Raw genomic sequence first — 27,261 nt, 5'->3', positions numbered from 1 at the left:
TGAAATGTTTCTGCTCAGGCTGTCTGCTAAGAGATTCTGTTCCCCTGGAATGAATTGAGCCTGGAGATGTAGATTCAAATTTAGAGCTGTGTTCCATAAAGCCATAGCTAGTCTGCAAAGGGGGTACGAATGAGAACCCCCCTGCTTGTTGATGTACCACATGACCGTGGTGTTGTCTGTGCGAATAAGCAGAGGCCCTGGTTGCAAAAGGTTCTTGAAGGCTAGAAGAGCATTTTGAACTGCCAACATTTCCTTCAGATTGATGTGCCAGTGAAGATGGTCCTTTGTCCAGGTTCCCTGCTGGCAATTGTCTAGAAAGTGTGCTCCCCAAGCATAATTCGAGGCGTCCGTGGTTAGGATTTGAGTAGGTTGAGGTAGACGGAAAGGCTTTCCTTCGTTTAAAGCACATGCCCTGGACCACCAGAGGAACTCCCTCTGGAGGCAGGGGATCAGAGGAATCAGAATATCCAGATCGTGGTAATGCTGTAACCATACACTTTTCAGATACCATTGAAGCTTTCTCATATGAAGCCTTGCGTTTGGAATCAATAGAATGCAGGAAGCCATGTAGCCCAGAGTCTGCAGGAATTTCCTTGCAGTGAGCTGAGATAGAGTTGCCAAGGTGTTGAAAATAGAAGCCAGCTGTGTTTGTTTTTCTGGAGTGAGGAAGGCCCTTTGTAAGGTTGTATTTAAGAGGGCTCCCAAGAATACCATTTGTTGAGAAGGGATCAAATGTGGCTTTTTTGTGTTCACTGAGAATCCCAGTAGGAAGAGAAGACGTTGAACAAAGTCCAGATGTTGAAGTAGAAGATCTTTGCTGTCTGCCTGAATAAGGCAGTCATCCAAATAGGGGTAAATCTGGATCCCCTGAAGTCTGCAATAAGCCACTACTGGTGCCAGGCACTTGGTAAAGACTCTGGGCGCAGTAGATAAACCAAACGGCAGTACAGAGAATTGAAAGTGCCTCGAACCTGCCTTGAACCTGAGGAATTTCCTGCGTTCCTGCCTGATGGGAATGTGTAAGTAGGCTTCCTTTAAGTCCAATGTCACCATCCAGGCGTCCTGAGAGAGCATTGGAATTAGTTGCTGCAGAGTAAGCATCTCGAATTTTGGAATTTCCAAAAAGGTGTTTAACACAGAAAGGTCCAGAATAGGTCTCCATGAGTTTTGTTTTCTTGGAACCAGAAACAGTCTTGAATAAAAACCTTGTCCCATCTCCGAGAGTGGAACAGGCTCTATGGCTCTCATGGCCAGAAGAGCATCCACTTGATTTAAAGCCTCTGACCATTGATGTTTTGGCAGATCTGGCCAACCGTGAGCCCTTGGCAAAGTATGAAAGTGGAATTCGTAACCTTTTAAAATCACGTCCAATACCCATCTGTCCTAGGTAATATGAGTCCAATTTCTGTAAAAAAGAGACAGTTTTCCTCCAAGAGGGGCATCCAGGTGAAGGGGTCCTGTAGCCCAACCGAAAGAGTCATTGAGTTTGCTTTCTTTGAGATTGGGATCTGTCTTCTCCCCTTCTAGGTGAAGAAGCAGTCCATTGTCTAGATCTGTAGGAGGCCTGACCTTGACCACGACCTCTGGAGCGTCTATATCTTCCCCTTTGAGGCCTGTCAGACGTGGGAAAGGACCAATTTTAGAGGGCCAATTCCTGGAAAATCTAGAAGGCTGAACTTGCAAGAAATCTTTTACAGTCTGCATAGATTCTGCCTTTTCCTCCATCTTTTTAATAACTTCCTCAGCCTTAGATCCAAAAAGAACATCATGTTGAACAGGGGCATCTAATAACTTAGCCTTAACCTGTTCAGGTAAACTTTGTTCATGAAGCCAGGCATGTCTCCTGATAACAGTACCAGAGGCTGCAGCCCTGCAAGAAGCATCCAAAGCATCAAAACCACAATGTAAACTATGTTTGTTCACTTGTTCAGTAGCATGCAAGACATCCTGAAGTTCCTTATCCTCTGCACATGCAGGAAGGGAAGCAAGCTTTTGCTTTAAAACAGACAAAAGAAATTGCTGATACTTAAACATATGAAACTGGTAATTTAAAGCCCTTACAGACAGGGTAGCAGAAGTATATACCTTTTTTCCCCACCTGTCTAAAGCACGAGAATCCTTCTCAGAGGGAATAGGATTTTTAGAAGTAGCAACCTTAGCAGCCTTAGAGCCCTGAGAAATAGTTTCAGGATCCGCAGAAGGGTTCTTAAATAAGAATAAATGAGAGTCAGGAACCCTAAAAAATCTATCGGGCTTAGAAGGAGCAGGAGGCATGGAATCAGGATTCAAATTAGCCTCAGAAAAAGCATCATCTACAATGTCCAAAACAGGAGGGATAGCTAAAGGCCTATGCTGAGGAAGAAGAAGAAATTCTCTAAGCCTCTTCTTGGAAGCAGAGTACTCCTGTCCTTCCCAATGAAAATGTTCCCTCATCTCATGCAAGGTTTCCCCAAAAGAGAAATCTTCAGGCGGAGAGGCCGAGGGTAAGGAGTCCTCAGCATCCGAATCCTCATAAGGAGAAAAAGAATAGTCCTGATCTGAGGAAGAGACAGAAGATACAGAAGCCTGGTCAGAGGAATCCAGAGGAACATCCTGTCGAGGCCTTTTCTCAGGAGGGGGGTGAGAACCCCTAATCATTGTAAGCAAATCTTCAGCCATCTTTAATAATTGCTTCTGTGTCCTGGGAGTAGAGTCAGAAGCAGCTTGAGCAGGAACTTTAGACTTAACAGGAGTCTTTGTCTTTGCCTTTGAAATAGTGATGTGAGTAGGCCTGAAAACCCCCTCAGAAGCCGGTACCTGCACAGCGGTTCCGGACCCATCTGAGGGAGCGACGTCCGAAGGTCCTGCAGCAGTTAAAATAGTAGGCCTTGATGGCTCCCCATGGGAGTCCGTATCGGCCATCGGTTCAGAAGTGGCGGACGACAGGGGCTGCAAAAGCGCCTCACTGACGATAGCCGAACCGGACGCTGGCTCCAGCTGCAACGAGTCCTGTTTGGACCTCGGAGGCCTGTCTTTGTCTTTGCGCTTCTTTTGAATTCCGGTAGTGTCCGACGACATTCTATAATTGAAGCATCTGCCAAAATAATTTAGAGCCCAATCATACCTGCGCTTGATAGTACGAGAGTTGAACCTGGCACAGAACCGACAACAAGAAACGTCATTGTCAGGGCCTAAGCAAGGTAGACAGTTAGAGTGGAAATCTTTATGAGGTATTTGTTTCCCACACGTTATACAATTATTAACTTTTTCTGACATCGGAGGAACAAGAAAAAGATTCCCCAACGGGGTACTTAGCTTTGAGAAGAGAAGTAAGAACTTCGGACCGACAACAACAAGTTACGCTGTTCGAAAATCGCCAACCAACAACTTGCGAGCTGCTTTCCACCGCACGGCAAGAAAGACTGGAGAAGATGGCGTCGGCTGAGGGCTATGTACCACAGCGTACTGACGTCAGGGTACTAGCTTGTACAGCCGACGCCGGACCCAGACTTTGGGATTCTGGCCGACCTTGGGCTGCCTGCCGGCAGGAGCACCCTACAGTTATGACTGCAACAGTGAAACACGAAGAACATCACAGCCTTCCTCAGTGTATAAATTTCATTCAAAAGACATGCTGTTTAAATACTACAAGAACAAAAACCATTGGTTGAATGCTCATAAATATTCATTTAGTCCTGGGGAAAATAAACCACCAAGCTTTATAATCCACTTTTTTTCTTTACAATTCAATATATTGTGCCACCCAGTTTTGTTAGTGCGGTTGCCATGTACCATATCTATAATAGTAAACATAAATTGGGCTGTGGGATGAACTAGCTGATGTTTATATAAAGCATTGGTCAGCTTTTTGTGTTTAATGTTGCTGATATGTTCAGAAATCTGTGATCTAACAGGACGAGAGGTCTGCCCTACATAGAATGCTCCACAGTTACATGTAGCCAAGTAAATCACCCAATCGCTGCTGCAACACCTGGGAGCAGTTTCTGCTAGAAAAATCTTTGGAAGTAGTGATGTATTTACAATTAGTGCAGTGGCCACAAGGAAAACATCCACGCAAAATGTCCCCTGATATAGTGGTCTGTTTCAATACAGGGTTTTTATTGTCACTGTGTTTATAATGATTAAAATATGATTTAAGATTTTTACCATTCCTGTATGAAAAAACACATCTGTCTGGAATGATATTGGCAACTTCTTGGTCACACTGTAAGATGTTCCAGTGTCTGCGGACACTCTCCAGAAGACAGTTGGTATTACGACCATATGTAGTAGTAAATCTAAGCGGTTGGGGTAATGTATCTGAATGATCCTTATATTTAAGTACATCAACTCTCTGCATAACATTGACCTGAGGTTTGGCAACAGATATGTTACCAGTATTGTAACCCCTTTGTTTAAACCTGTTTGTTAGATCACATTGATTGAGACAAAATGTAGAGTGTTTTGAACAGATCCGCTTGGCTCTAATGAATTGGGATTTCGGAATGTTCCTTGCTATATGTGGAGGATGGTAACTGGAAGCATGTAATAAAGAGTTGTACTGTGGAAACTTTCTGTACATTTCCGTTTCCAAAGTACCATCCGGAAGTTTATGCAATAGAACATCCAGAAATGTTATACTGTTGACATCATGATGTTCCGTAAAAACTAGCCCCCATTCATTATTATTAAGATAGGAAACAAATTCTGCAAACCCAGATTCAGTGCCTCTCCATACAAGCCATATGTCATCCAGGTAACGTCTCCATATATCCATATCAAACAGATATATATTTCTGGTAGAATCATAAATGATCTGTGTTTCAACATAAGCCATAAAGAGGTCAGCATATATGGGGGCAAAGGATGCCCCCATAGCAGTCCCCTTGGTCTGCCAAAAACACAGATCCCTATAATAGAAGACGTTACATGTGAGGACATAGCTAGCCATATCTACCAAAAAAGAATTGAATTCTGGACTATACAGATTTGTTGTATCTAACCAATATGCCAAAGCTTTAAGTCCTGCCCGGTGTGGTATGTTAGTGTATAGTGCACTAACATCAAGTGTGCACAAAAACCAATCAGCTTCAAGTTGTGAATCAGATATTATTTGTAGAAAATTAGTTGTATCTTGTAACCTGGAACGAATAAACGGTAACAAAGGTTTCAAATATTTAGTCAAGAATAGTGACAGAGGCTCAGTGATGTAGCCTTTCCCAGATACTATAGGCCTTCCCGGAGGATGAATGGCATCCTTATGAATTTTTGGTGCAAAATATATGTACTGGGCACTAAAATCTTTAATAATTAGTTGATGTAATGTATCATTTGAAATAATGGCCCGATCTTTAGCATCCATAAGAAAGCGTTCTATACATTTCATAAGTCTAGATGTAGGATCAACAGACATATAAGAATAGTATCTTACATCAAAAAGCGGTCTACGAGCCTCATCATCATAGTCCTTCCAGTTCTGGATGACCACAGCACCACCCTTATCCGCAGATGTAATTACAAGCTGTTTATTTTTTTGTAGTTCCAAAATAGCCTGTTTCTCAGTAGATGTGATATTATTATGTTTAAAGGCAACATCAGAACTGAAGAAATGTAGATCTTTAAGAACGCTATTTTGGAACTGATGGATTATCGCATGCATAGGTGGGGAGGAACTAGATTTATGATATATGAATTTGCCACTGTCAAGGTTAATTCCAGAATCACCAAAAAACAGTCCTAGATTTAATAATCTACAAAAGCTCAAAAGGTCTTGTGCAAATACATCTTCAGATATCATGAAACCAGGTATAAAACTTAAGCCTTTATTCAAGACATGGATTTGTGTAGAAGATAGACAAAAATTAGACAAGTTCAAAACATTATTGTTAACTTCACCATTCAAGTCTTCAATGCCATTTCCAATAAACCCTGGATGTTGTGAACCTTTCCTATGTTTGCGCCCCCCCCCCCCCCGTCTATGTTTAGTCCTAAAGGGACAATCCCAGAAGAGCTGCTGTTGTATTGTAAACTGCGTTTCCAATTGTCAGAAATAACTGTGTATGGAATCTTGCACAGTAGTCCGGGAATCTGGTTTAGCTGAAGTGGTTCCTTCTGTTGATGTGGCTTTGTACTATTACACACAAACAAGATGAAAGTGCTCTCTCAATATCTTGCAACATAGAAGGCTAAAATACTATTCCTCTCACCCCTCTTTTGGTAGAGTCGGTTCCTGGGTGACCATGATGCAAAATAGTAATATACTCTTGTTGCAAGGACTTTCAATCACTTTCAGCCCTTTCATAATGATACCTTTTGTCAGACAAAAATCTCATCTCTGTATAGAAAATAAGGTTGCACATCTTGGGGTAAACTAGATTGCTTTGACAGCCATCCCAGACTGATAAAGTGGTTAAGCCTCTGTAAAACTGGATCTGTGGCTGTGTGATCTCTCAGCTCATCAAGACTTGAAGAAAAGTTCCTCACTTCTATGACTTCATAATCAAGGTTCTCATTTTCATGCTGTTCTGTGGTATTTCTGGGCAATCAGGTTAATGTATCAGCAAGACAAAGAAGTTTTGTCTTTCTTGTAGACTGAAATTATACTTTTGCAATCTCAGCATAATATGTTGCAGTATGGCTGGAGCTGAATGCATAAGCTTTATCAAGACAGTGAATAGAGGTTGTTGGTCTTTTCCTATCTGGATAGGTCTACCATAAACATAATCACGGAACTTTGAACATGCAAACAACTGCCAAGAGCTCCTTCTCGATTTGGGCATACTGCATCTCAGTTTGGGTAAGAGTTCTCGATGCATAGGCAACAAGTTGATCCTCTTGTAGAATGACTGCATCAAGAACAAATTCTGAAGCATCACAGGAAAGTGCAACTGGCTTGTCAGATACAGGTTCCAAGTCTTGAACCCAGGACCCTGTGAACATCATAATATCTAAAAGTTGGTTGCCTAGCAATTCCCTGATTCAGGGCATCAAATGCTCTTTGGTGTTGCTCTAACCAAGACCAGGACACATCTTTACGTATCAGCTCTCTAAGTGGTGCTGAAAGTTGGCTCAATTCTGGAATGAACTTGCCTAGGTAGGTTGCAGGGCTTGAACATTGTCTAGATCTGGCATCTCGAGAATGTCTGTTTGCTTAGAAGGGTCTGGTCATAAGCCTGTACTAGTAAATACATGACCAACATAAAAGACTTCTTGTAGCCTGAATTTGCATTTCTGTGGATTGAGCTTGAGAGAGTCACCTGACATGCCCTTTCTACAACTTTTCTGAGATTTATGTCATGTTCTGCTTCATCAGGACCTCCTGCTAGTATGTAATCTACTATAATAGCATACGGATACCCAGAAATAAGTTGCTCCATTGCACGTTGAAAGACTTCACTTGCAGAATTTATCCCAAATGGTATTCTCAAAAATCTGTACCTGCCAAACGAAGAACTGAACATAGGGATCAATGAGGATATTTTGTCCAGCTGAATTTGCCAAAATGAACTCTCTGCATCTAAGACAGACAAAACAGTGGCATTTGGCATCAAGGTTGCGACTTCGACTGTGCACATTGGATGATGTGGTATTTTTAAGTGCTTTGTTCAAATCTTGTGGATCAATACATATTCTGAAGTCATCTGAGCTTTTCTTATAGAGTACCACCATGGAAGATAACCACTCAGTTGGAGTTGCAATTGGACAAATCCCACCTTGTCACACCATTTTATCTAACTTGGCCTTGACTCTGTCCTGCATGGCTATTGGAACTTTTTGTGCTGGCCTGATAACTGGACTGGCCTCTGGGTCTAGCTTCATGGAGTACACAAACTGGAAGTTTCCCTAATTTGTCTTCGAAAAGATCAGCACAGGTAGAAAAAATGTACTGGCCAAAATTAAAGTAGTAGTCTTTTAAGCTAACATGCTGGACCTCCTTATTAAATAAAAGCAGTTCCATTTTCAAACGGTCTCTGAGCCCTAATAAAGACTGGACTTGCCCTTTGACCGCATAAAACAACAAGTCATAGCTTCTTCCAGCAGAATAACATGAAAGCACTACTGAGCCTTCAGTTTGAATTTCTTCACCTCCATAAGCAACAAGTTTCGCACACCTTGTCAAATCAAGCTTTAAACCATGACAAACACTAACAAATGTTTCTGCCAACATAACATTGCACATGGAACCTGTGTAAACTTTGAGTTCTATGGGTTTGCCATTTATTTGAACAGTACAAAATACTCCATTCTTTGCGCTTAAATCTACTGCATTATCTGTTTCATGAAGCACTGACACATCAACATAAAGAGTAGAGTTGAAGCTTTCTAATCGATCAACTCATTTCTTAAAATGTTCCCTTTTAAAGAATGTGGGCCTTTTAACTTACAAAACCTTTTGAAGCAATTCCATTTATTGCATTAGTGGCATTGCTGACCAAAAGCTAAACTTTTTCCCTTTTAGATTCATGACTTCACCACAGTTACGACAGTTGGCAATGAAACTGGGTAGGGCCCATGTTGAGTTTGCCGACTCACTCTTATGCTTCACCGAGACTGTGCGAACTCTGGAATTTGCTGGAAAGCTCTAGGGTTTACCAGTGAGTGCTGCAGGGGCTACAGTTGCTGCCATGTTCTTGGGCATGTTTCAACTACTTGCTGCATACTATCAACATAAGCTTTATCACTGAGCCTTCCAGAGCTGCTCTCATGTGTAAGCATATCTATGTACTTTTCTGTGAGCTCATATATCTGACAAATCACAATGGCCTTATTCAAAGTTAAATCACTGTCACAAAGCAAAATCTTTCTCACAGCATCATCTAATACCACACACACGTCTGTCTTTTATCAACTCATCCCTTAAATCACCAAATCTGCACATTTTTAGCCTCATTTCATAAGTCAGTTATATAGGCTGCAACAGTTTCACCAGGCTTTTCATCCCTTGTGTAAAACGTGCCTCTCCACTGCAACGTTTGTCTGGAGGTTACACATTTCTCTAAATTTACATTTTAAGCACTCGGGGTCCTCCCTTGACCCCGCTGCTATAACAATAAGATTTTTTCCCCCTCTCTGGTATAGAGGGCGGGTAGCTACACAAATGAACATTCTCTTTCTATAGCCTCTGACCCAGCTAAATTAAGCAGCATAAATGCCTTTGTACAGTCATCTTTATCAGAAAATGCATCCTGTGTGAAAATGTCATAGTCCTGCTCAAACAAGCATTCTTCAGTTCTCTGCAATATTACTGTCAAACCCAAATGCCCTGGGTTTTCAAAATCCATCTGCCAAGCCCATATATGTACAAACACACTGAAAATATGGCCCTTGTAATTATGTATGAACAAACTGTTATGTGAGCTTGTAATAACATTCAAATGCACGATAAACTCTTTAAAATACTGTACTTTGCAAAATATGCTCTGTAATGGCTGTATTCTGCAAAATATGCCCTGTAATGGCTGCACTTTGTGAAATAAATTTACAGTAACAGTGCACAAACATGCAAACACTTCATACATTTCTGATAACTCAAACATCTTTGCTTAATATGAAAAATACATGCTTTGCGAAAATGCGTTAGTTTCCCTTCATTTTATGCAATTCAAACTTTATTTCAAACATATCAGTATCGTACATATCGGTTTATACGAATATCATTTATAATGTTCTGTAGGCCTCGTTTCATATTTTGCAAATAAAAAATAGTGCTGAGCAAGTTTGAATATCTGAAATTCATTTCTGACCTGTTTTGCAAAGTATGCACACTGTAGGGATGATTCACTGTTGTATATTCCACCAGTCCCAAGCAAGTGCCTTAAGTTGTTTTCGTCATGCTGCCTCTAACTTCATGCCGTTTAGACATGTCATTTCTGCCACCATGTCGCTCATCTCTCTAACAGATGACAAGTAGGCAGAGTATTTCGTTTGGATGCTTTAACACATAAAAAACAAAGAAAATAAAGACCCGAGTTATAAATTCAGATCCACCAAAATGAAAAATAATACAGTAAAAAAGTAATCAGGAACTACGAGACGTATAAAAGTCTTTTAATACTGCTAGTAATAACACTTTCACGTACAAAATGCTTCTTCAGGCAATAACAATCCATAAAAAATTCACTACTTAAATATACCTAATAAGTCATATGACCACAAACAATTAAGAGCTGTTATATAATTAAAAGCAAATAACATATGCATTCACTCGGAATACTTTTTAAAAATAAATCTTACTCTACTGTTTAAAAATTCAAGCACTGGCTTAATACTAACAACCTCATTTAAACCTGGGGGATAGTGAGACTTAAAACGCGAAATCCACTTATTCTCTTCATTTTCATTATGTATCCGTGTATGTCTCCACCACGAAATTGGGGAGAAATAACACTCAAAATCATAAAAGTACAGTTTTGTACCTACCATAAATGTAGATGTTTGAGTGTAGACACTGCTGCAGTCATTACACTTGGGTTATCCTGCCGTCAGGCGGTCCCGCAGTCGGCCAGAGTTCCAAAGTCTTGGTCCGGCGTCGGTTGCTGTCACCTCCCCCCTGACGTCAGTGCGACAGGGGTATACAAGATGCAGCCGACGCCATTTTCTTCAGTTTTTCTTGCCCCAGATGTCAGGTGCCTCTAAATATGTAGGCAATTCCAATTGCTAATAAAACATACATAAGAAAAGCAAAAAACAACTTACAGCTACCAGAAAATACTCTCCATAGGTAGTAAGGGTAGAAAACATAGGTACGTACCAGCCAGTAAGAGGGGAAGGAGGGAGGGTAACCTGGACTGCAGCAGTGTCTACACTCGAACATCTACATTTATGGTAAGTACAAAACTGTACTATGTTCATCGTGTTACACTGCTGCAGTCATTACACTTTGGTAGAATCCCAAAGCTGAGGAAGGGTGGCTGGTCCTATAAGGCATTAGGGGTGGCTATAAAGCACTGCAGTGTTGAAGCCAGCTCTGGATTTAGAGTATAGAGGCAGATGGTAATGCTTGGTGAAGGTGTGTACAGAACTCCAAGTTGCTGCTTCCAAAATATCCTTGGTAGGTACTCCCCTGAGGTAGGCAGTTGAAGTGGCCGTTGCCCTGGTAGAGTGAGATCTAATGCTGCTAGGTACAGGTTTTCCATGGTATGTGTAGCAGAAACGTATTCAATGTCCTATCCATTTTGAAATAGTCTGTTTTGAAATTACTTTTCCCTGTGCTCCTGCAGCATATGCTACCAATAATTGCTCAGATTTTCTGAAAGCTTTGGTTCTGTCCAAGTAGAAGCGTAACTGCCTATGAATGTCCAAAGAGTGCAGTAGTCACTCCCCTTTATTCTGTGGTTTAGGATAAAAAGTTGGCAGGCGAATAGTTTGGTTTAGAGCCACATTGGATACCACCTTTGGCATAAAGGCAGGGTTAGTTTGTAAAGACCCCTGTCCTGGTGGAAAATGAGGAAAGGTTCCACTGCCATTAGTGCCTGTAATTCTGAAACTCTTCGTGCGGATGTCATTGCCAGGAGCAGAGCAGTTTTCCAAGAGATATATTTTAATTCTGCTGTGTTGGCTGGCTCAAAAGGAGGTAAAGTTAGCTTCTCCAAAACAAAGTTGAGGTCCCAAGTTGGAGTAGGTGCTCTATGGGGCGGTCTTATGTTTTTAGCCCCTCTGAGGTACTGTTTTAACAGAGGATTAGAGAAAATTGGTGGATCCGTGTTGTAATGAGCAGAGATGGCAGAGGCGTGGATCTTGATGGATGAGAAGCAGAGTCCTTTGTCCAGCATCTCAGTTAAGTACTGTAGTATCTGAGGAATGTTTGGGACAAGAGGGTCAAGGCTGTGAGCTTGGTTCCAGGCACAGAATCTCTTCCATTTATCTGAATAGGCTTTCTTGGTACTAGGCCTTCTGACCTCCAGAATGACATCCATAACAGCTTTGGAGAGAGGCATTGCTTGCTTAAATAAGGAATCTTCCATGCAGCTAGGTTTAATGTCTTTAGCTGTGTAGTATTTGTTTGTTGTGCTGATTCAGCAGATGTGGGATTTGAGGCAAAATCCAGGGTGGTTCTTGTGCTAAGCTCCTTAAGATTGGGTACCAGTGCTGGTGTGGCCAGTCTGGTGCAATCAAGATCATCTTTGGCTCTTCCTGCCTGGCTTTTATGAGTACCTTTGGCAGGAGAGGTAGTGGTGGGAAAGCGTATACTTGTAGGTTCTTCCAGCTGAAAGAGAGGGCATCCACTTTCCATGTTTGTAACTCCTTGTGTAGAATTTTTGCAGCTGGCAGTTTATTGGGGATGCAAACAGATCTATATCCGGACTCCACCATTTCTGTGTTATCATTCTGAATATTTGTGGATTCAACTCCCATTCGTGGGGATCCATGTTGTTTCTGCTTAAGTCTGCCAGTGTGTTTTTTTCTCCTGGCAGGAATTGCGCTTGCAGATGAACTTGAAGGTTTATAGCTGTGTTCCATAAGTTCATAGCTTGTCTGCATAGGGGGTAGGAGTGAGTGCTCCCCTTGCTTATGTACCACATAACTGTGGTGTTGTCTGTCTTTAGTAGTAGTTGTCCTGAATGCAGCAGGTCCTTGAAAGCTATAATCACATTTTGTACAGCTAGCATCTCTTTTTGATTGATGTCTTTGTTCTGCGGTCCACATGCCCTGAATACATTTGCCTGCCATGTGTGATCCCCAGGCGTAATCCGATGCATCTGTTGTCAGTGTTTGCCTGACTGTGGGTTGTGTAAAAGTCTGTCCCTTGTTGAGGTGACAAGCTTGAGCCCACCACTGAAACTCCTGTTGAAGGCAAGGGATTAGTGGTATAACTGTTTCCAAACTTTGACAGTGTTGAGACCATACATTCTTTAGGTACCCTTGTAGTTCCCTCATATGCAGTTTGGCATACGGAATTAGTAGTATGCAGGATGCCATGTAACCCAAGGCCTGCAGAATTTTTCTTGCAGGGAGCTGGGTCTTTGTTGCCATCAATTGAAAGTATTGAGTCAGTTGTCCTTGCTTGTCTGGCGTGAGATAAGCCATCTGGGCCATTGTGTTCAAGCTGGCATCCAGGAATATAATCTCTTGTGAGGGCACTAGTTTTGATTTCTTTTTGTTTACTGTGTACCCCAGGCAACTTAACTTTTTTACAAATGCCAGATGCTTTAGAAGAATGTCCTTGCTCTCTGCTTGAATCAGGCAGTCGTCCAGGTACGGATAAATTTGAATTCCTTTCTGTGTGTAAAATGCAATTACTGGTGACAGGCACATTGTGAAGACCCTGGGTGCATTGAACCAGCTATGAATCTGAGGTATGTTCTGCAGTTTTGTCTGATAGGGACATGCAGGTATGCCTCTTTGAGGTCCAAAGTCACGAGCCAAGCTTTCTTGCCCAGCATGGGAAGAAGCTGCTGTAATGTCAACATTTTGAATTTCGGAACATCCAGGTAAGTGTTTAGAGATAAAAGATCCAGAATGGGCCTCCAGGCTTTGTCCTTTATGGGCACCAGAAAGAGTCTTGAGTAAAATCCTTGTCCTTGCTCCTGTGATGGTACCTGTTGAATAGCTCTCATATCCATGAGTGCTGTAATTTGTTTTTGGGCCTCTGCCCATTGATTTGGTGGCAAATTTGGCATTCCTTTTAACCATGGCAGAGTGTGAAAGTGGGACCTGTAACCTTAAAATACAATGTTGAGAGCCCATTTGTCTTTGGTGATCATTTGCCAGTTGTGATAGAAGAGTGCCAGTTTTCCTCCCAAGGGGGCCGCCAAGAAGGATTTGTTTGGCAGCTGTAGTGGGAAGTCATCGGAGCTGCTTTTTATATGGTTGTGGCCTGTCTTCCCCTTCTTTCTGGCCTGATGCAACCCATTGTCGAGGCCTGTAAGGACCTTGTGTTTGACCTCTACCTCTTGGACGTCTGTATCTTCTCCTTTGAGGTATGTCTGTAATTGGAAAGGACCAATTCTTAGTTGGCCAGTTTCTGCTAAAACTAGGAGGCTGAACCTGTAAGAAATCCTTCACAGTTTGCATAGATTTTGCCTTATCCTCCATTTTCTTTAATACCTCTTCTGCCTTAACTCCAAATAACACATCCTGCTGCAAAGGTGCATCCAATAATTTTGCTTTAACATGGTCTGGTAACGTATGTTCTTTTAACCAAGCATGTCTTCTAATGATAGAGCCTGTAACTGCTGCTCTGCAGGAGGCCTCTAGAGAATCAAAACCACATTGTTGCTTTCCCACTTGTTCAGCTGCATGCAATAAATCCTGCATTTCTTTAAAATTAGGAGGATCTGATTCTGGAAGCATTTTTTGTTTTAACTGAGACAGTAAAAATTGCTGATATTTTAGCATGTGAAACTGGCAATTTAAGGCTCTCATTGCTAAAGTTGCAGACATATATACTTTCTTTCCCCATCTGTCTAATGCTCTGGAATCTCTGTCAGAGGGAACTGGATTCTTGGCTGATGAGGCCTCACCTCCTTTGGGTCTCTGAGAAATAGTTTCAGGGTCAGCAACAGGGCTTTTATACAGAAATTTGAGAGTCAGGGACTCTGTAGTATCTGTCAGGTTTAACAGGGGCTGTTGGTAAGGAATCAGGATTTAAGCTGGATTCAGTATACACATCGTCCACAATATCTAACACTGGCGGAATAGCAAGGGGTCTGTGTTGAGGTAATAAAAGGAAATCTCTGAGCCTTTCCTTGGATTCTGAGTAATCCTGGCCTTCCCAGTGGAAATGCTCCCTCAAGGTATGTAGGGTTTCCCCAAAGGAGTAGTCCTCAAGCGGTGAGGCTGATGGAATTGATTCCTCAGCATCAGAATCCTCATAAGGGGGTAAAGAGTATCCTAGGTCTGAGGATGAATCAGAAAAGATGGACACATGGTCGGATGAGTCATAGTCTGCATCCTGTCTAGGCCTTTTATCAGGAGGGGGATAGGACCCCCTGATCAGAGTAATTGGGACTCCCTGATCAGAGTAATTAGGTCTTCGGCCATTTTGAGCATTTGTTTCTTAGGCATGGATGCCTGTCCTGGAGAATGCTGTATTTGTTTCTTTGACTTTAAAGGAGGCTTAGACTTAGCTAAGGGTTTAATGCTTAACTGAGTAGGTCTGAAGACACCCTCTGTAGCTGTGGGTTGCTCAGCTACTTCGGATCCCTCTGAAAGGTTAGTCTCAGTAGGCTGAAGAGCTTGTGTGTCCGAAGGCCCAGCCATCTCCACGTGGGAGTCAGAGGCGGCTTGTGGTTCTACAGATGCGGTTGTCAGGGGCTGCGAAGGCACCTTGCTGAAAACCGGAGAACCGGTGACTGGCCTAGAAGAGGCTTCGTCAGTTTTGGGCCTCTGATGCCTATCTTTGTCTTTGCGCTTTTTGTGTATTCCGGTAGTCGGAAGTTCCTATGGCATGCTATAATTGAATTTTCTACCAAAATAATGTCGGGCAAAATCAAACTGACGTTTAATAGTGCGCTTGTTAAACCTAGCACAAAACCGACAACCAGTAACGTCGTGGTCAGGGCCTAGGCATGGGATACAATAGGAATGGAAATCCTTATGAGGTATTTGCTTCCCACAAGAAATACAGTTATTAACTTTTACTGACATCAGTCTGAGGCAAGAAAAAGTTTCCCCAATGGGGTACTTAGCTTTGTAGAAGACTTCGGTTCTGGATTCGGAATGAAAATCTCAAGAGACGGCCGACCAGCACTTGCAAACTGCTTTTGCTTCGGGCACCGCGCGGCAAGAACGACGGAAGAAAATGGCGTCAGTTGCATCTTATACACCCCTGTCGCACTGACGTCAGGGAGGAGGCGACAGCAACCGACGCCGGACCAAGAATTTGGAACTCTGGCCGACTGCGGGACCGCCTGATGGCAGGATAACCCAAGTGTAATAACTGCAGCAGTATAACACGATGAACATCTTAAACATGTGACTATTGCCTGTATTCTGTATACGCCTAAACAAAGTATTATTTTCTACCACCCTTCTTATTTCTGATACGCGACTACATATTCTGTCCTTAAGGCGCTGGTTTGTTTTACGTATGTAATACACTGAACACTTGCAGCACGGCACTTTGCTAAGCAAACCAAATTCCCAGTGTTATCAAGTACCATACGCCCCAAATACAAAAAGTACAGTTGTGTACACTTACCATAAATGTAGATGTTTGAGTGTATTCACTGTTGCAGTCATCACATTTGGGTTATCCCTGCCAGGGCAGCCCTCGGCCGGCCTGAATACCAGAGGCTTAGTATTTCTGTGTCAGTTGCTGTCACTTCAGGACTAACATCAGGTCGTCACTAATATAAAGTAAGGTAGCCGACACCATTACATCAGTTTTTCGTGCCCTGTCAGGAGCCCCCAAAGTGGGAGCCAGGTTCTGGTGGAGGAACCCCACCAGTAGAAAGTAAACAGAGAAGAAAGATGAGGGGGATGGAGGGAGGGATTATTGAAGCACAGAATCATATAATAAACATTTCAAGATACAAGCATTCATGTATTACAGAGCTGTTATACAAGAAGCCCTTTCCTTTGCTGAGGGGTCAATACTTCTTCAAAAATAGGAATCCAAATAGCCTCTCCAGCCCACAAGAAAAGTACATGCCCTGAAAGTATGTGATGAAGTATAGTAAAGGTTAACACCACACGATGGGACAGGTAAGCACAAGTCAACCAGTCAATCTCAGTGGCAGAGGTCTGACGTCAGCATAAAATCTTAAGGGCATGAGGACTCTGCCAGCAATGGTACCTCGATGTCCAATGAAGCACCTTCAACTACGGAAGGTTAATAGGATTAATAAAACAATGGTTGCAACTGCGCTGAAAAGGGAAAGAAATTATTGGCCACCTATGCATCCCCCCAGGATATTAAAGACTGCACTTTTAGGTCTTTTTTGTGAGTATGAACTGACACTAAAAGAATAACCTACTCTGAGCCTTTGAAGGAAATCATCTGTGCTAGGACAAAAAGAGGTTTTCTTCCAGTTAGTGACCACAAGGATCTGCAACCAGTGCTACTAGAGGACCCAAAGCATGGACTGCTATCATGACATACCTCATGAGTGACTTGGAGATGCAAATCTTTGCTAAATTCCTTCCACAAGGCTTTCTCCATTTTTTTTTTATTTTATTTTTTTTACCTCAAAGGTTTTGGCAAGGGTCAGGGAGAAAAGAATTTCTTTTCCATTCACAGACTGAAAAGGAATGGAATCTAACTAATTAGTGGAAAAGATGAGAAATAGGATTTCTTACTAGGCTGCATTTCTATTTAAATGAAGTGCTGTGTGACTACCCCCATTTGACTGCATTTGAGTTTCCTGCTCACCCATCTGCCCCATCTCTATCCTTATGCTTTTAAACATGGTGGCTTTTGAGATGCCTGCCTCAACTGTAAATTTGATTTTCAAATGCTCTTCCCAGTCTCATCTCATCTGCTCATGCTACTGGGCACTGAGAGATCAACTGGGAAAGCCTCGTCCTTAGACTAAGAACACACACACTGCAAATTTCAGAATATTAATCTTTTTTCCCCATCTTAATTTTAAAAGATCTGTAACACCTAGAACTAGACTACCAATCACTGGTGAGCCTAGGAACTGCTTCTCAGGAATCACCTTGGGATTATCACTTCTGTTTTTCTACTGATTACAGAAGTAGCAGAGGGATATTACTTCCTAACATTCCTTTCCAATGACTGGAAACACCTGAACACTGCTTGTTAGGGAGCCATAATGGGATCATTGCTACTGCGTTGCTTCTGGTGAGAGAATCAGCAGAGGGACATTGGTTCTAGCAGTTCTCTAACAGAGCATGTGTGGGACTTCAATGGAGTGGTCTGGCAAAGTAACAGAAGCGGCCAAGCGATTTCTTTCCCAGAGAAAGAATTTGCTTATATGCCACATCGCTATTTTGCCTTTTCGTAATTTCAAGTTTGATCAAGGTGCATTTGAAAGAATGCATCTTCAATCATTTAATAGGAACCTCAAATGGACATGCTGAGATAATGCAGCAACTGACTCATGTTTACAGACAGCTACCTATTATTTAAACTGTCACAGTGTGTGAGAGATGTAGTTATATAGTATTACTGGTGGCAAAGCTCTCACAGGAACCACAAAAAGCATGCAGGCTGGCAGTACCACACACCACAACACTACACCAATCAAACACAGCTCAGACCAAACACATATGCTGAGGCTCTTAAAAGTAACCTTCCTAAATTCCAAAGGTCTCCTAAATGTAACCTAAGAAGAGAGTACCTTCAGAAAAAGCACAAACACAAAACACAGGCAGCATGATACATACATCTTAACAGTAACATTAACTTGATTCAAAAGCCCTGGATGAAAGCCCTAAATGCTTTATCTCAGGCATGAGTACCCTCAAATTATCTGTGATATGATCCCAGTTATTCTCACTATGGGTAATCCATGGGATGGGTAAGACAAACATCAAATGGGATAGGTTAATTTAAGCATCAGAAGTGATAATGGTTAGGCTTAAAACTGACAACAAGAGCAGTCAGCCCAGTGCTTATTCATGAGCCATTAAGGCAAACTGCAACACATTCCAATATAGGCAATTCAGTGGTGAGAAACACTGATGCAGTCATCATGCTATGTAAGGAGAGTTTCATATCAGGTGCTAGGATTCACCACATTAGGCATGCACTCAAGTCTCTGCACCACAAGTATACATATGACAGTCACAGTGCACGTGGGTGTAACTGACTGGAAACATAACTCTATGGAATGTGTACTTGAGGCATTTATCAACCTAGCCATGAGCAGCATTCTATCATCATCAAAAATGATGCTGCGATACAAACAAAAGATTATGGACTTCAAAAACTGAGTTTCTAGTGTCACTCTAAGGAGGCACAATGTCAGTCTGGGAAATTGTAGGCAACACTAAATGCTTTGCCCAAGGATGGCCTGTACTTACCCCTCCAAGACAATCACATATTGGCTAAATCCTTATCCACACCAATTTTCTAGGCAATGTCAGTCTCCTAAAGCTTCCAACATAACAAAATTGAATCCAGATAAAGGTATTGCTTCTCAACACTAAGAGCCTTTACTAAAGCTCCATTCCCTACAAACACCCCTTACCCTGAAAAAAAAATGATATATGCAGCATAGAAACCTGGATCAAGACCAATAAGAACACTCCATCACTGCAGGATTTCAATGCATTCCATGCTTTCAGGCACACCCCATTAGATGAAGGCACTAAAGGTGGCTGTCTCTCCATATTCTTAAAACGTCATTTTATCTCTAGGCTCGTTAGACGAGAAAAGACTTAAAACTCTTCCATATTTGACTTGACTATTAATAAAACCTCTTATTGTCATAGCTACCTACACGACCTCCTCTAATTCCGCCCTCAACCCATAACTCCTCTCCACAAAGTATGGAGTTAGTATGCATTAAGCCAAACGCCATTATTCTTGGAAACTAACTACCTTTCCATTGACTGGGAGACAAACATACTCAAAAATGTATGCCCAGAAATTTCTGGACTTCATCGGCTCCTCATTCGGTGGCAATAAATCTTGGACTTGGTCCTTACCAATACAAGGCAGCTTTCTTCACTACAATTTTAAACTTCCTTCCTGGTCAAATCAGCCTGCAGATCAGTCACATTCACTTTAAGAATGATCCCATAAACATCTTCCAGTACCTTGGTAGTCAGAGATTATGCCAAGCTAAATTACCAAAACTGAGTGATGAGATGGCTAAACTCAATAAAAAAAAACTTACTTCTTGATGATCCCACTACTTATGCAGACTCATTTACTGCAGAATTCTATGCACATGTAAATAGCTGCACAGATGTATCCTTCCTCCACAGAAGTAAGATGCCAATAATGCCCTTGCTAAACTTAACAAGGAACTTCAGGCCCTGATCAAATCAACCACAGACGGATATGAAGGGAAAATAGCCACCCATTCGAAGGATATCCACAAAGCCTTCTTTATGCTAGAAATCTCAGAAACAATGCCCAGCACTGCACAAAGCTAATAGTAAAGGATCTCACACACACAGACCCACAAGACTTGGCAAATCTTCTAGAGGATAAATTTAGTTCAAACTTCACCCCCCATACTCAGAGATCACATACCTGGATCTACAACCCGCCTTCCTTAAATATTCAAAGAACAGGCCCTCATGACACTACCCAATGCCAAAAACACTACTTCTATGAGATTGAATATACTGCACTGCCTACTGGTCAGTCTGAGACCTGATGTTATTCAATATCAGCCTTCAAACAGGCTTCATAATAGATGAACAGAAAACAGCAACAGTCATCCCCTTGTACAAAGGTGCATCAACAGATCCAGGTAATTATAGACCTATACATCTGACTAACCTCCTCTGTAAGGCTCATTATGGAATAATCAGCAAGGATCCAAGCCAATTTGGATTAGTCAAGGGCAGATCCTGCCTACTTAAACTGGTTAACTTCTCTGAGAAGGTTACTGAAGCAATGGATGAGGGCAAATTAGTATACATTGCATATCCAGACATCACAAAGGCATTCAACACCATCCCACTCTCAGGTATCATAAACTCTCCCAGCTAAATATATAAATCTGTACGTATCTTTCTGGATTGCAAACTGGCTCACAAGTAGAACACAAAAAATTAGAATAGGTGGCTCTACCTCCTCCAAAAGACCTGTCATTAACGGTGCACCTCAGGGTTCAGTCCTAGGGTCACTCATGTTGTGCATTCATTTCACAGATGTCAAGCAAATGTAAAGCGTTTATGTTTGAACATGTCAGGCCCTATCCCTTCAAACCTATTACTCATTCACAAGACTAATGGTAGTGAACACTCGCTCAAGGGATCTCAATCTTTTTTGAAACAAACAGAACACACTGGAGGGATAGATGTGTATTACAGACAATGCCTCTTCTATGGAACTGTTAAACACACCACACAAAGTAACTGTATTCAAATGTAACTTTGATGAATGTATGGGAAAATGCAAAATCATTCCTGGTTTGCCACCCATGTACCTCATGGATAGGGGCAACAAGTAAATGTCCCAACATATCCTTGTTCTGTCCACCACTGGGTTATTTGTATGCAAAATACAAGGCCTAAAAATTAACATGGGAATTGTAAAGCTAGGCTTTTTAAGATCCAAACAGACTAGCCTATAAGTACCTATGAAAAACAAAAGCATCCAGTGCACAGGACAGGCCTAAAAGTAACACACTGAAATGAAATAAAAAACAACTCAAAACAATCCAGAGAAACCAACTAGACCTGAAACTATGATATACAAAAAGCAATTTATTATATCTAGACACTCAGCTACAGCACTAGCATGACTACTTAAAGAGTCACTCTCTAGAATATGATACACAGAATGTGTCCACTGCAGCTGTCGAGTTCAAAGATGAGATGCAATCCCCCATTCCATTTGGAATAAGGAAGACAACCTTCTAATGCCAAAACACGGGGGTATTAATGCAGAATACTGAACCTCATCCCAGCATCTGTTTAGTAAGACAATAGCACATCTTCACAGCTCTTACCAATATAATATGCAAACAGTTTCTGAGAATTGTTTTTAGTTAATTCCTTCAGTAAGGTGGTGGCAACAGCCCCAAACTCTCCCACACTCCTTTAAAGAGGTAGTTTTTTTTTTTTGGGGGGTGTCCCCTTGGAAAAGGGACTAAATATATTTTCACTGTAAAAAGAAATGAAACATATTATAAACTACTCCTCTTTTAACACACAGACGGGAGAAATGTAGATCCAATAGCATTATGGTACAGGAAACACTGAAATTGGATAACACTAGACCTCATGTAACTATTTCACTTGGTATTTTAGACCCAGATTAATGCAATATCAAACCTTCTACATAATGACCAGTAGAAATAGTTCCTATGATCGATAGGAGTAGATTCCAGGAATTCTGTGGAAACTGTTGACTTCCTAATCTGAGTTCTGTTTAAAGGAGGAGGACTGAATGCTCATAACATGTCTGCATCAGAGATAGCATCCAGAACCTAAATGCCCCTGTTTATGTTCTTTAATATGGAGCAAACTTTAATGATCAAACTCCCACAGGCATTCTTGCTGAGCAATCAAGACTGTGTTGTTAGGGTTAGTTTCTACACTAGTGCTTTCCAAACAAATTAGCCTTGGGTATTAAACACCATGAATAAGTGGTCATCTAAAACAGTATGCGATTACTAATCTAGTTCTGCATTTTGTTTATCATCATGTACGTTAAGTGGTAGAAAAGCTCTGCCATATTTATGACAGATTTCTAATGCATGATACAAGCAAAGCTGACTGGAAACCCACTTCTGTGACCCCCTCTTGGCAACAGCTACAGACAAAATACTATTGGTATAGACTGGCAGAGAATAACTATGGTACTGTCTGGCACACAGCAACAGTCGAGGCATGTTTCTTTTATGATTAGCCACTACAGCACATTTGTATAAAGCTGAGCAGACCAACCAGCATCACCTTCACACAATGGAATCAGTGCAGTGTTAATTGACAACAGTTGAGTTTGATCATGGTTTGCCATCTTACTGCTAGTGGACTACCCGATTTTTAAGTAACCTTGTACCAAGAGATATTAGGATGTTCACAACTGCTAGTTCCTAAAGCTCTACCACAATACATTTGCAGATTAACACAGTTCAACATGGGGTCAGGGAGACGTGTCAATTACTGCCATCGCACTCGCCTCAATGTCACTCTCCTACCTTCTTTGATAATGATGCCTGACTGAGGCAGGTCTTCTCTCATACAATCCATCTACATCTTTGCTGAATGCCTTTCTTTTCTCTTGCTTTCTTCCTATCTGTACCAGATCATCATCTTCATACTGATTTCTGCTTTTCTGCACGTGCCCGAACCACTGTAATCTGTTGGCTTCTACTCTGATGTCCTCATTTCTTTGTCTGTTTCACAGTGTGCATTCTACCATCTGTCTCAGTCACTTCATCTCCATCACCTCTACATTTCTCAACTGTTCTGCTTTTACTGCCCAGGTTTCTGTACACACAATAGTAATGGTCACATCACTGTTTTGTATACCTTACTTTTAAGCTTCTTTGGTATTCGTCTATCATACAGTACCCCTGACACTCTGTGCCAGTTGGCTGCGGCCCCTCTGACTCCAGCTTTGACTTCCTCATTCACACTTCCCTTCTCCTCAACCACCCCTACAGCAGATACTTGAAGCTGTTAACCTGTTCTACTACTTTTCCTTCTATCTAGAGTCTCAGCTTCTTCTGATCTGCCCTATTTGCTGCCATTACAACGGTCTTACCTGGACTCAGATTCATCCCATGTGTCTTCCTTCAGTTTTGCATTCAATTACCCATCCTTGCTGAAATTCTTGCTCAGTCTGCCTGTAATGCCAGCCATATCATCTACGTACAGCAACTTTATCTGTCCCCCCAGATCTGTTTGCTAATGTAGTCCATCACCAATATGAACCCTGATGCACATCGACTCCCACTGGGAAGCCTTTGGAGAGACCAAACACTATTCATACTTGAGTCACTGGGTCCTTGTACAAGTAGCCTTCACTAGAAGTGTTTCTATCACGATCAATGTTTCTGGGACTTCAAACCACCGCAAGACTGCCCAAATTAGCTTCCTTGGGATCTTGTCATATGCTTCTTCCAAGTCTAGGAATGGCCCAGGAGAACTCTTTCCTCATCTCTAGCTTCATTTCAACTGTCTGTCTCACTGCAAACACTGGGCCAGTTGTGCAGCATCCTGATCTGAATCTAAACTGCTCATCTCCCTTCTTACTTTCTACTACTCACCCTTTCCAGAACTTTCATGAAGTGTGAAAGAAGTTTGTAACCTCAGTATTGGTCACAGTTGTAGATGTCCTCTTTGTTCTTGTAAGTTGACATTAGCATGCTTTCTCTCCAGTCAACTGGGATACTCCTTTCTCTCCATATTGCTACAGAGTCTGCTCAAGAGCCATTTCTACCCTATCTCACCCAACATCTTGATTATATCTGCTGTTATCACATCTAGCCAGATGCTTCCCTTGACTTCAATTTCTTTAGTGCTGTCCTTACTTCATAGCAAAGTAAGAATAGCATTTTACTATGACCAGTATGGCTTTCTAAATAATCTTGTTCTTAATCTAATGAATCCATAATTATTTACATTGCTAAAGTGTCACTTACCTGTACTTAAACAAAACACCCCCATCATCCACTGATAGCAACCAGCCTTATGGACTGAAACAGATTGAAGGCAGTCTTGTTCACAAGTAACAGTATCTGCAGAGCTCCAAGAAAAAAATGGACTAATTTTTGGACAGTACCACTTAATTCAATATAAAACTTCAAAATCTGTCTCATTACGCATACTTACTCAGATCTCGACATCGGATAGTGCTGTAATCAAAGTCAATGCAGAAGTAGTCACAGGCTTCTCTCAGTTCTGGAACAGAAACTCCATCTGGGCAATGAATTACCTGAGTTTTGTAATATTCCTAGAAGAAATGCATAAAAAGTACAGTCTCTGAAAAATAAATTCTACAGACCAGATTGAGTCATTAAACCAAATAAGAAGTTATGTACCTACCATAACGTTCCATGTTAGTGGTCTTCTCTCGCCTTCTTTCTTGCTTGATGGGTTCGGAGCCGATCCCTCGGCTCCGACTCGGCACTTGCTTTAGCTCGAGAACTCCTTTTACCAGCTCGAGGCAGCCCCATATCCCATGATGCAAGGCAGGAAGTACCCAGATCTCGTTTGTTGACAAAGGGCAATAACACCAAGCATAAAATACTTCCCAAAGGAAGAAGAAACTACAGATGGAAAAAGGACCAGGTCTGAATGGTCTTTAGCATAATAGTTTCTTATACAAGGTCTGTCCAGGCCAGGGGGAAGGAGGGAGGGTCGCAAGAAAGAAGGCGAGAAGACAACTAACATGGAACGTTATGGTAGGTACATAACTTCTTAATGTTAAGTTGTCAATCTCGCCTTCATTCTTGCTTGATGGGACCGTCCTAGCACCTCTATCCTGGGTGGCTCAATGGAACAAACTCTTGAGGACTGTAGAGCCAAAACTGGCTCTGTCCCTGGAGGCCAAGTCCAATTTGTAATGGGAAACAAAAGTGTGAGGAGTGGCCCAAGTGGCCGCTGCACAAATAGTGTCCAAAGGCAGTCTAGCTTGAAAAGCTGTAGAAGTAGCTAAACTCCTAGTTGAATGTGCTTTAGGTTTTGAGCACAGCTGTTTTCCCCTGATCGTATAAATTTCAGTGATGACCGAAGAAAGCCATCTGGACAAAGTCACTTTAGAAACAGGAAAGCCTTTTTTATTATCCGCATAGGAAACAAAAAGTTGATCAGATTTTCTAAATTTTTTTGTTCTGTCCAAATAATATCTAAGCTGACGGTGGGCGTCAAGATAATGTAGCTTTTGTTCAGCTCTATCTGAATAGTTAGGAAAAATACGGGAGATCAATGGATTGATTCAGATTGTTTTTGAAGCGACCTTAGGTAAAAAGGATGGATTAGTTCTCAAAGATACTCTGTCTTTGTGAAAAATCAAATAGGGGTCGAACTGAAAGAGCATGAAGTTCAGACACCCTCCTGGCAGATGTAATAGCCACTAGGAATAACGTTTTCCAAGAAAGATATTTCAGGGAACAAGAAACAGCTGGCTCGAAGGGGAAGAATCAAGGATGTCAGCACTAAATTTAGATCCCACTGAGGAGGAGGATTCCTGATTGGAGGCTTTAGTAGGAAAATTCCTTTCAAGAAGGCCCTGCAGAGCCTATGGGACATAATATTATGATCTGCTATCCCGACATGAAAATTAGAAATAGCAGCCAACTGAACTCTGACTGTGGAAGAAGAGGAGCCTGCATGAAAAATCTCTGCTAAGAAGTCCAGAACTGCCTGAACAGGGGCAGTAAAAGGATCAATATTTTGGGCCTTAGCCCAATAAGAGAAACGTTCCATTTGCTTGTGTAAATCCTCCTGGTAGAGGATTTTAGTGAAGCTACTATGATATCTCTAACTGGGTTAGAGATCAAAGGAAGCCTGGCTAAGGAAGGAAGTGGAGCAACCATGCTGTGAGGTTGAGAGAAGGGATTGACCGGTGCAGCTGACCGGATTGGTGAATCAGTAGATCTGGCACTGGGTCCAGATGCCACGGCTGCACCAAAAGGTGGCGATGGAGGAACGGGAACCAAACTTGTCGAGGCCAGTAAGGGGCAATGAGAATCAATTTGGCTCTCAAAACGGTAGCTTTCTGGATCACCTGAGGGATCAGAGGAAATGGAGGGAAGGCATAAAGAAGTCCCTGGGGCCAATCCTGGGTCAGAGCGTCTCTGGGGATGGCCTGATAGAGGAAAGAGGCTGAAGAAGTCTGGACATTTGCTGTTTTGGGGAGTAGCAAAAGATCGCAACATGGACGACCCCATTCCAGAAAAATCTCTTCCGCTATGGATTGCTTGAGAGACCACTCGTGAGGCATGAGAATAGCTCTGCTCAATCTGTCCGCTATAATGTTGGTTTTCCCAGGGATATGCGTTGCTACCAGAAACCGATGAGAGGAGATCGCCCATTGCCATAGTCTGAGCGCTTCTCGACACAAGGGGTAGGACTTGGTTCCGCCCTGTTTGTTGATATACCAAACTACAGACATGTTGTCTGTGTGGACTGCAATTGTCCCTACGGGAAGAAAGTTGTTGAGGACTTGCAACGTTAAAATCACTGCTCTCATCTCCAGGACATTTATGTGCAGATGGTACTCGAACGGTTGCCACGTCCCATGAACCATCCTGCCCTGATAATGACCCCCCCACCCGATCAGGGAGGCATCCGTGGTGACAGTGGCTATCGGGGACGGAGGTACAAAGCACCTGCCTTGGTGAACCTGAGACGATGTGATCCACCAAGCAAGATGTTCTTTGCATGTTTGTGTTACCAGAATCTGGTGACGCATTGGGAGTTGCTGGTATGACCACTGTGTGAACAGCATCCACTGAAGGAGGCGCATGTAGAATCGAGCCAGGGGAAGAAGAGTGATGGCCGCAGCCATGAGACCTAATACCTTTAGAACCATTCTGGCTTGTACCTTCTTGCTGGCCAGAATGATCCTGACATGAGTCTGAATGTCTGAAACTCTTTGTTCTGTAAGGGTAGCTGACATCCGAACAGTGTTTAAGTTTAAGCCTATGAAGGTAATAGACTGGCAGGGCGATAAGGATGACTTTTCAAGTTGACTGAGATGCCCAAATGAGAACAAAGGTCTATTGTGTAATCCCT

The 27,261-nt window shown here is 42.1% G+C and overlaps 1 protein-coding gene across 1 annotated transcript in view; it reads right to left on the bottom strand.

Moving 5' to 3' along the window:
- The window catches only part of LOC122805903 (BTB/POZ domain-containing protein 10-like), a 460,326-nt gene that overhangs the window by 104,020 nt on the left and 329,045 nt on the right, over positions 1-27,261 (bottom strand). Inside the window, exon 3 of the mRNA XM_044076147.1 lies at positions 24,355-24,475. Coding sequence (XP_043932082.1) covers positions 24,355-24,475 — 121 coding nt within the window. The remainder of the gene's footprint in view (positions 1-24,354; positions 24,476-27,261) is intronic.

The sequence above is a fragment of the Protopterus annectens genome, chromosome 7.part0, assembly GCF_019279795.1.
Source record: "Protopterus annectens isolate FY-2018-M chromosome 7.part0, PAN1.0, whole genome shotgun sequence".
NCBI lineage: Eukaryota > Metazoa > Chordata > Ceratodontiformes > Protopteridae > Protopterus > Protopterus annectens.
The sequence above is the reverse complement of the archived record's forward strand: the minus strand, read 5'-3'. Positions and strand labels throughout refer to the sequence as shown.